This window comes from Daucus carota, chromosome 5 (assembly GCF_001625215.2).
Source record: "Daucus carota subsp. sativus chromosome 5, DH1 v3.0, whole genome shotgun sequence".
Classification (NCBI taxonomy): Eukaryota; Viridiplantae; Streptophyta; class Magnoliopsida; order Apiales; family Apiaceae; genus Daucus; species Daucus carota.
The window spans coordinates 26,722,145-26,733,458 of record NC_030385.2 but is presented as its reverse complement, the minus strand read 5'-3'; the positions used below and the strand labels follow the sequence as shown (position 1 = coordinate 26,733,458).

Genomic DNA, 11,314 nt, shown 5'->3' with positions numbered 1-11,314 from the left:
ATTTGATTTGATCTTTTATGAGAGGAACATTATTCAATATTCATCTCTTTGTATTGATGACATAATAAATATATTATTTATAAGTGAAAAGATTATAAAATAAAATTCTTAGAAGTAAATGTGCATTATGGATTAAGAGCATGTAATGAAAAATGAAAATTATAGTTTGTATTATGGATATTGTACTATATTTTATTTAAGCATTATAAATATCTTCTCCCAAATAAAAAAGCATGATATCCCAAAATATATCATAAATTTTTTTATACTTATTTCAGTGAATATATTAATTGCACGTATATAGATGTGGATAAGACAACATGCTAAAATTAAAAAAAAAAATGCACACCTAGGGATTAATGAGGTCAATAATGGAACAGAGCAAAGGATATGAACGAGTTGAATGGACCCTTCTTCGGTTGTTTTTGTATGACACAACCTTATAACTTACTGGGACCTTATACCTCTGTACATGGTCACAATCATCATATCCTTCAACCCTCAAACCAGTTTGACACTTTCATCCTATTTTACATAATATTTTATAAAAATATTTCAAGATAATCAAGTTTTATAACTAATTTATTATTCTATCTGTTAAGTAATTTGAAAATAAATCGACTATTTTATGTTTTATGTTCAATAAAATTTTATTATTCGTAAAAAAAAAAATGTCAGATCACATCATTCTCCAAATAATGCTTATTCGTATAACTAAACATGAATAAATTTGTTGCATAATTTCTCCATCTATATAACTTATACGGACAAACTTGTTAATATCATGTACATCTATGATCTATGATTAATGTTTAATGTCAAGCACACCAGGTGGTATCATCCTGTGAAGAAATCATGTATATGTTTATATATTTTTTCAACATGTGTCCATGTACACATGTGAAGTACCAAAGTTATAAGTTTAATGTATTTTGATCAGTTCCTATTTATTAATAATGATAACCCCCTCATATATAAAAACTAGCCAAATCAAAAATAAGCTAAACGTGGTTTATTCCTACTTATTAATAATGATAACTCCTGCATATATAAAAATTAGCCAAATCAAAAATGAACTAAATATGATTATAGATGCACACTATACAAAGAGTTGTTAGCCATATCAAAAATGAACTAAATGTGGTTATAGATGCACACTATACAAAGAGTTGTTATATACAACCAGTTTCACTCTTAATTAAACAAGAAAACAATGCCATCTCACGATTCTCACCCGTTTAGCATACTAAAAAAACCCTAATTTAGCTTGTTACTACATTTAAAATGCACATGAAAATAAACCGACAAACAGGATTTATGTTAGTACATATCTGAAATTTTTATATTTTCCTATTTTTTTACATAACATAGTTTTTACATAACATAGTAAAAGAACCTTTTTCTACAATCTACATGCGACGAAACCAAGGCAATGTTGCCAACTGAAAACAAGTTCAACAAATAAAAGACTCAAATTAGTCATGGTGAACACCAGACAAATAGGAACAGGATTTAGAAATGCCTCTGCCTAAGATTGCCAAATAGGCTGCGCTGGGGGATGGTTGCCAAACAAACTGTCATCTTTCCGAGATCTGAGGTTCTTAAAAGCTCCACCATTCCCCGCCAAGAATATAAAAAGAACAATCAGCCCACCAAAAATCCACCACATTAATTGTTTCAAGCGTCTCTTCCCCCTGTTTCGAAGAGCAGGAGGGATAGTAGCTTTTGCTTTGCTGTGCTTGTTGAAATGTGAAGTTTTATTAGGTTTTGTTGGAGCACTATCCTTACTCTCATCCTTAATATGGTTTGTCTGAGGTTCTAGGCCAATTTCACCATCACCATTCTTCTTTTCCTTCTTTCGCAAACGCTTTTCCCTCTCCTACATAGTCAACAGTTTCTAACATCAAGACAAGGGTACAACACAAGGTATTCAACTTGTGGAACAATTTCATGCTTGTAAAAAAATTTGAAGACAGATAAATGCACTAAATGGAATTATGTTCACCTTTTCCTTCTGTTCAGCTTCCTTTTGAGCTCGTAACACGGCCCTCATTTGGGCCTTGTCTGCATTTCTCTTTTTCCTCTCAATCGCTTCCTGAGCTTTCACTTTCTCCTCCTGTCGAAGTTGCTCCTTCAACTTTGCAGCAATCTCCTCTTTTCTTAATATCTCAGTCTTCATCGCCAATTCCAGCTCCTCCTTTGTTTGCTGTTTCGCTTCCTCCCTTGTGTCCTCAGTCTCAAGCTGGCCAGAACCAGTATGCAAGCCACTCTCCGGAATAGGGTTGTCAGATGTTTTAATTTTCAACATCTTGCTCTTTGGCTCTGACACCACCAAGATATTACCATCTATCTGTTCCCCTTCAACCACTTCCACTGTGTTTTCTTGTTTCAAAATTGTAGGTGATGATAGGTTGGTTGTTCTTGAAGGATTATAGAATTTCGGAACCTCTCTTGCACCCACATTAACAGGGAGGACATGTACCTCCTCATCAGGGCCAAGTGAACGGCCATCCAATGTCTTTAATCTCCTAAGAGTACTCTTCATGTTGCATCTAACATAATCTTCTCGGAACTCATCATTCTTGTTCCAAAGGTCCATGAACGTTTCGACCTATATAATATACTTTCAAACATTATTCCAAGGAAAATCCAACAGAGAAAATAAATAAAATAGGGGAAGGCTGATAAACCTGTTTAGCGCAAAGACGATAAAGTGCCTCTTTATCTCGGTTTAGCGCATAATCACTAGCTGCCTTTGCATCATCCTTGTACATCCAATAATGCTTACTCTGCAATGTAATATTCATTTTTAGTCAAATGCTCCATTATACTACTTTTTGTTAGTGTAATTTATGTTGCTTCAGTCAATATATCTACTATATTGATGCTTCTAGTGTTATATTCTGTAGTTCACCAAATGTGTGACTTTTACCAATGAATTCTGTTGTAAGGCAATCATGAGTATCCACCAAGAATATAACGAACAACGAGTAGGCATATAATAATTGTAAATAAACTTTCAACTTATTGAGTGTGATTTCTAATAATAGATGTTAATAAACAGTGTAATTTAATTGGAAACTGTACTTCGATTTTTAGCAGTGCACTAATGTTTTTAAATGACTCAAAACAACACCTTAGCCAAAATGATTAGATCTTTCATAAAATTTATAGAAGTTCAAGAGTCAGCACTCTGATTTGATATATTTTCTCAATATTCTAGACAAATTTAGGTTGCAAAAGCAAAAATATTGACACAGGGACTTTCAGAGAAGACTCCAGCAGTCCAATACTATCTATTACCCATTCTTTGGCACTAGTTTTGGTATATTGCACCAGAGACATGTGAAAGACTAAAAGGCATAAATCTAAACATTTTGGTATTGCTGCAGTAAACTTAACACCAGCATGAACAATATCTGACACTGACAGGGAAAATTGAAATGTTCTATTGCCATCCAATAATTAGTAATTATCATGAAATTTTGTTTCCATTGACAAGAAAACAGATAGAAAGGACTCAAGTGACATCAATATCTTTATTACAAACAATGGTATAATATTTAGATAGCTCTAGACAGGGGAGGACCCAAGCCAAATAAAAAAAACCTGTGTGTGTGTGTGTGTGGGGGGGGGGGGGGGGGGGGGGGGGGTAACATGGAAGAAAAAGAAACAAATTCAGCCCGGATAAACACAAGGCTTTTGATGGTGTGGTCATGGGTTTAAGCTATTAATGTGTTGTGAATACAAGTCTTTACACATTTGGTTAATTTAGCTAAAAACAATCAATGAGCAAAACTTAATTTTTGATGTTCTGTGTAACAAAATCATACAAACCATTTATACTACCCAAATAAGTTAAAATTCACAGAATTTACAACTACTTATCTACGCCCTGGGTCACTTCAGTGTTCTAAACTTCTAATCTCCTTGTACAGTTTTTGAATTCTTTGGTTCAATATCTTTCTAAATTCAACGTAGCAATAAAATGTATAAGTAGAGAAGCCAGAGTGGAGCTCCATCAAATTGGTAGAATATGCTTGGTTCAATTAATATAGGACAAAGAGAGAAATGTGCAAATATGAGAACAAACCTTCTCATGCAATTGCCTTTTCAAACCAAAGAGATATCTGTATGCATTTTGCCGAATATCATTTGCAGCTCGGAACCGAGCCTGTAATTCTCTTAGCCTTCTACTTTCATCATTGTAATCCTTTCCTAGCAGTATAACAGCAGCTTCAGCTTTAGAAACCTTGTTCTTGAGATCACCAAGTTCCTTCTTTAATGTCTAAACATGCCAAATACAAAACCAACAAACAAGATTATATAGTAGATTCATGCGAATAATGTTCCGCCTTCTACATAAAGAATTAACTGCTAATGTATAACTGGAAGTCTGGAACTCAGAGCAAGGAGAAATGAAGTGAGAGATATAAAGATCTGACCAGAAATTAACAAAGAGAGACCAGAGGAACACGTACCTTTAGCTGGATCTCTGTAGGTTCTACTTCATTCAGAGCCTGAGTAACTTCCTCTTGGGAACAGACATTTGAAGATATTTGACCTCGTAGCTTCTTCATCACATTAATTTCGTGAAGCAACTGCCTTTCCTCCTTTAATGGACGGGTCTCATGCTCCATCATGTGTTCCATATGTGCTATCTATTGTTATGGCATACGAAATCACCAAAGTATAATTTATACATAATGAACTAAATTTAAGTCAAATTTGATTTCAGTTGTTATAATTGTGGGTATCATATTATAAGGGATCAAAAAGCGAACGCGTACCCTGTTAGTAATATCCATAACTGAAACTGAATTCTTTACTCTATTAATTTTATCTTGAACAGAGTCTATTTCCTGCCTCTTTAGCTTAACTAGTCTCCTTGCAGCTCTCTCATCTGACTTTGTAGCTTCAAACTCATCCCTAAGTGACTGGAGACTGGCCTGTTCACAGAAGCATTCAAATGATTATATTAACTAAGATATGATTATATCATAATGCTTATTACAACAAGATTACATACCCTTGTTATATCGATTTCACGTTTAATATTGTCTCTTAGAACAGTCTTATCCTCAACTAAGAGCTGAGAATCTCTTATCTGTTCTCGAATCTTATCATCATCAATTCTAGGAAATTTTGCGAGGAACTGAAATGGCTTTGCTTTCGCCACATTTACCAGACTTTGCCCATCTACAGAGTCACCAATAGAACGTTTAGCTACAGTTGAATCTTGGCAAGGCATATCAGAATGGTTCATGGCAGAATGATTTTGAACATCAGTTTTAAAACTCATATCAGCACAACTTTCAGACTCGACTGAATCAGTTGTGAAGATAGCCTGTTTCTGGTTACATTCAATGTCTCCATTCAAGACTTGGGATTCGGAAAGTGAACTGTAACCCGATTCAATAACTTCCTCTGGCGAGTCTATAGTACCAAACTCAATCTTCATCACAGACCTCATATCATTAGGAGCGCAACTCGAAAGACCATTATCAACTCCATTTTTGAATTTTCTGCCATTAGTTACAGAGAAGATCCCAGTCTTCAGATCTTTTGTATCAAGAGGCTTAGTTTCCAATTCAGACTTGTCTATAATCGGACAAACTAGACGCCTAACTTCTGGTTCAATTATTGTAGCATCATTGCAATCAGAGCACAAGATGTCATCACTTTGAACTTGTGGCACTATACAATCATCATGAGCATCTTCAGGATTTCCGTTCAGCTCGGGTGATTGTGTGCAGTCACTTCTCTGTTCCCCAAGATCTAATTGTGAAATATTACACTGATCTGTGACGGATCTGGTGTCAGTATCATGGGCTACTCCTGCTTCATACCCCTGAACTAGGCCAGCTCCGCAGTTAGCATAATCAGGTCCTTGGTCTGAAACTGTACCATCATCAGTTATTGTAGCATCATTGCAATCAGACTGCAAAATTTCATCGCTTTGAACTTGTGGCACTATACCATCATCAGGGTTTCCATTCAGCTCGAGAGATTGTGTGCATACAATTCTCTGTTCCCCAAGATTTAACTGTGAAATTTTACTTCGACCTCTAACAGATCTGGTGTCGATATCATGGGCTACTCTTTCTTCTTCATACCCCTGAACTAAGCCAGCTCCGCAGTCAGCATCCACAGGTCCTTGGTCTGAAACTGTACCATCATCAATACTAGCAAAGCTGCTTCTAAAGATTTTAGCTGGAACATGCCCAATCGATTCAGCATAAGTTTTAGTTATATTGGAGTCGAGTTCTGTCGAGTTTACTGCACCAATTTCCTGAGCTACAAAACTTCTGGATGCCTCATGTTCCGCTGCTTCACAATCATCTGTACCAGCAGTGAATTTTTCACCACTTTCAATTGGCACTTTGTCCATGGAAAAAGGATTTGCAGCATCTGAGAGAGTTGAATCCTGTTTGTCTACACTTTGGCTTCCATCAATGCATTCATCAAGGTGTTTGTCTCTACCAACTATAAAATCATCTGCAGCAGCCGTGCAATTGACTCCTTCATCCGCTACTGCATTAGTCTGACTACCCAGTTGAACACTCCCATCAATCTCACTATCCAAATCCGTCATATGTTTAGACTTGTCCTGGTTTTCTTCAAGATCATGGGACGCACAGTTAACAGATTCTGTGGTCCTGATTTCAGATTCCAAACTTTCTTTTACTGAATTCAGCTCATTTTGCTCCTTCGGATCTCCATCTCCAATATCAAGCTCAATTCCAGCCTGAATCTCTTCTAACTCACATATATCAGCCCACGAAGCAAAGGTGTTTGACCGATTACCCTCGAAATCTGCAGGCGAGCCTATGAGATCTTGCTCGACAGCCTTTACACTCTTATCAATTTCATTTGTGTCGTCTAATTTAATCACCCCCTCCTGGCTCTGTATAAGTTCTGCATCACTACTCAAATCTTTTATTTGCTTTAAATTGTTCTGATCTTTCTCAAATTCACAGAGCAATGGATCAGCAGATATTCTAATTTGAGATTCCATATCTCCCACTACAGACTTCAGCTTAGTTGGCTCCTGTGACACTTCCTCCCCAATCTGAGCATCAAGCTTTCCCAGTCCACATTCAGAAGCCCCCATACCAATCATATCCACTTGCTCACTCTCTCCCACCTCAGATACTGAGACTACAATATCCTGATCCACATCCTTTATGCTCTTATCCAACAAATCACCATCCCCTACTGATACAATCACTGTCACCCCACTCTCTCCAATTTCTAAACCATTTCCATCCCGAGACTCTGAATCCTCTCCAGGCTCAAACTTAACTCGATCCTCAACCATCCCCTCACTCTCTCCAATCTCTAAACCATTGCCAGCCTCAGCCTCCAAATTCTCTCTCGTCTCAAACTCAACTCCGCCCTCAACCGTCCCCTCAAAATCATCCTTACCATTCTCCACCTCACCGCTCGCCACACTCTCAACAACCTCCCCAACAAATTCACCATGCAAGTCCACCTCTTTATCCACCTCCGCCGCAAAATCATGATCAATTCCTCCACCACCGTCACCCTTCAACTCCACCCCATCTCTAACCTCCCCATCAGAATTCCCCTCAACAATAAAACCACCCCTAACCTCACCGACACCGCTAACAAAAACATAAGAACCACCAAGATCATCACCCACATTGCCTTTCCCATTCCCATCACCCTCAAACCTGTTCCCACCACAATTCACCAGATCCTGGTGTGAACACAATTCTGTCTCACCCTCTAAACCCTTATAACCCCCAACATCACCTTCACTGCCAGCCATCATTAACAACTGCATGATCACCAGCAAAACAAATAAATATACCAACAAACAATTAAACACATAAAAATTTTACCCACATAGATCCACAACCAAGTGCAACAAACAAAGCATAATTAATCAAAACAAAACATCCCAACTCGTGCAATGTATGCAAAAACATGTGTGTCAGCATATATACATGACAGAGAGAGAGAGAGAGAGAGGGAGAGAGAGGGAGGGAGGGAGAGAGAGACCTGAGTTCTTGTGATCCAGAGAAAAGCAAGTGATCAAACTTAGAGTTGTATGAGCACATTCAATTGAATTACGAGCAAATATATATTTATTTATTTATATGTATGTATAATTTTTTTTTCTTCTTTCTTGCAGAAACGTAACAGTTGAAGAGAGAACTAGCTGTGCTTGTGTGCGGTTTCAGCTTGTGTTCATATAAATGGTCTGTATATAGCTGTAATCTGTATGTATAGCTGTAAGCACTGTTACATATTAGTCTCCTGTTTCTAATACGTGGGCCCCTGTTTACCTTCTTTTGTCCAAAATTTCATTTTTATCCTTAAGAAAGGAGGGTCAATTCTGGGTCATTTTCGATTGTGGCACAACGTTTCAATTGACATGTGATTGTAACAAATTATTTTTACTTTATTGGCGTAGACAGAGAATCGTAGTGTTTATTTCGTTTGAATCTTTATTTTTGTACCCTAATTCGGATGTTTCTACCTAGAAACAGATGCCAATTACTTTGGTACTTGAGTGATTTAAGAAACTGATGTGATATTTCAATTTCGAATTTTCTATGGTGTGTCCATGGGCATACAATAGTCGCTAACTCTCATGAGAATACTAACTTTTGATTGGTGGATGGATAATAAATGTTGATGGCCCCCCTGCATTCACACCAATCCCACCAATCAGAAGAAGCCATTTTCATGAGAGTCGGTGCTTATTGTGTGCCCTTGGGCACACATTAGAAAGACCGTTTCAATTTTGATCAATCATAGGTCGAATAATAGAGAGAATCGATAAATTATCATCAGTGAGTGAAAAACGCGGAAAATTTAAAGTATAATTGAATTTAGTTATAAAAGCAGAACTGTACTAAGATTATTTAGCTACCAACTTGTTTCTTCATGAATTCTAAATCAACGGTTGTTCAACTTCAATACAAAGTATATAAATTAAAATTACTAATCATAAATTTGATAGAATGTATTATAATTTAAGAATATTTTACAATCTTGTATTATTGAATAAAAAATTTGTATGCTATTCAAATAACAATTATACGCCATTTTTAAAACATAATCAGTTAAAACATAATATCTTACACATTCAACAAAGTTTACCTATTCAATTTAATCAATTATTTATACCCAATCCAATATGCTCTTATTATGATAAAAAAATAATTACATAAAATCATCATGACATGTTACCATGATCATAACAGATTTTTATTTGTATCTAAAAAAAAATTAAAAATAATAATTTTACTATCCGGTCAAGTGTCAAAAATCTAAGACGTTAAATAAAAAACAGAAGAAAAAAATATTTTTTATAATTAAATTAATTTTGTTTATCATAATCGTTAAAATTTCGCGGGAAATGCGGTAATCTTGAGGCAGCAAAACAAACGGACGCTAAAGATTTCTCTTACCTAACCCACTTTCTGTTGGGAAAACGTCAACGGGGATGTATCCTTGCAATTGATTGCTCCCCTACTTTATCACTCTCCTTTCTCTCTTTTTGTCACTACCTATTCTTTTCCTATAATCCCCGCCTTTTTCTTTTTCAGTTTCACCCTTTCACGGTGCTAACATACAATAGTATCTAATAACCTTATCTGCCGAAAAAATCTTCTCAACCATTACAATATTAAACCCCGTAAATTAACATACATTATTATGTTATAATATAAGAACTAAGTCTCATCAAGTTCACATTTAAGCTACACTATGAAAATATTCATTATGATTTTATAATATAATTTTAAATTATATTTTTTACTATCAAAATTAATATATAATTTATTAAAGGAATTGACATATTTTAATATTTTTATAAAAATATAATTTAATTTTTTTTAAGTTTTTAAGTTTTTTAAGTTTGAATGAGAAATGAAACGTTAAATTTTTATTAAAACAATTAAAATAATTTATAAATTTTAAAATATGTGAGAAATCTTCGTTCCCGAATCCTGAATACAGCTAAGGTAAAATACAGCTATGCGAGAATGCTGTTGAAAAGTAATTCAGCTTTTGCAAAGCACATGTAAGAGCTGTTCACTTGCACAGAATTTTAGGCAATACTATGACCAAACATGCGTAAAAAAGCAAAACTCACGTTCCTCGGCTCAACAACAACTCAATTACTACTTCACAATGACTTCCGGGAACCGATCCGACCCGGTACGAAAATTCAAAAATGTACTCCCCTATCCTCCCTCTCCCTTATTTTGTTACGTTATTTTTTGCACGTTTTTCCACACTCATTTAGAGTATAATTTCATAATATATTTTTTAATTTTTTTCTTTGAATAAAAGTTTGATAATTAAACTTTTACAGTACATGTAAACTACCATGGGACGGAGATAGGGCTGAGCATAATTATCCGAAACCGGTCCAAACCGGCCGATCCAAACCGTCCAAACCGAATATTTCGGTTTATTAACAGTTTGGTTTGGTTTTGGTGATATCACTATTTTGTATGTATCACATGTGATGCCCCCGATCCGGGATGACCTCAGCAACCCGACCATGGTGATGTCATTCTACTAAACATATCGAAACATATTTTCATAATCTCGAACTTAATATAACTTAAAGGCATATTTTTACTTTACATCAAAAGTCTTGCATCGCTCCTCTGAACGTCCAGAACACAAGTCTAATATGAAATACACATTTAAAATACTTCTGTCTCTTTCTAAATGTGTCATGGATGTTTAGAGGAGCGATGCAAGACTTCTGGTGTAACGTAAAATATGCCTTTAAGTTATACTAAGTTTGAGATTATGAAGATATAATTCGGTGTGTTCAGTAGACTAGCACTCCGGATCGGGTTGCTGAGGTCATCCCGGGTCGGGGGTGTCACATCACATCTCCCAAAGTATACACTTATATATTTTTTGATAAGCAAATTATATACTCATATATATTAAGTGTAAAAGAGATAATTTGGTTGCATGATTGCGATTTTTACAAAATGATTTTTACAAAAATGAGAGGAGAAATTAGTGAGCTTAATGTAGAGTGATTTATGTTCAAGATCTTGGCCAAATTTATATTTGAAAGATTTTGGTGTTGTTCCCGATGCCCCCAATGCTGAAGATTCTGCTATGAATAATGTTTTTGATTAATTTGTATTTATATAGGAGAATTTTGTATGTAATATCAACTTCTGTTATGATAATTTCACGTCTTTCTCTTGATTTGTTTTTTCGTTGGTATGTATTTGTATTAGCACGGTTTTATTTATGTGATACCAACTTTTATTAGATTATATTTATAAAGATATTTTATATT

The 11,314-nt window shown here is 35.4% G+C and overlaps 1 protein-coding gene across 1 annotated transcript; it reads right to left on the bottom strand.

Moving 5' to 3' along the window:
* Positions 1 to 1,297: 1,297 nt before the first annotated feature.
* Positions 1,298 to 8,170, bottom strand: LOC108222799 (uncharacterized). The gene is made up of 8 exons (XM_017396711.2): positions 8,029 to 8,170; positions 5,030 to 7,804; positions 4,791 to 4,949; positions 4,482 to 4,661; positions 4,094 to 4,288; positions 2,691 to 2,789; positions 2,006 to 2,611; positions 1,298 to 1,879 (listed from the first exon to the last, which is right to left on the bottom strand). Exons 2-8 carry the CDS (start codon positions 7,796 to 7,798, stop codon positions 1,529 to 1,531), a joined length of 4,359 nt encoding a protein of 1,452 aa, XP_017252200.1. The 5' UTR covers positions 7,799 to 7,804; positions 8,029 to 8,170; the 3' UTR covers positions 1,298 to 1,528.
* Positions 8,171 to 11,314: the final 3,144 nt, after the last annotated feature.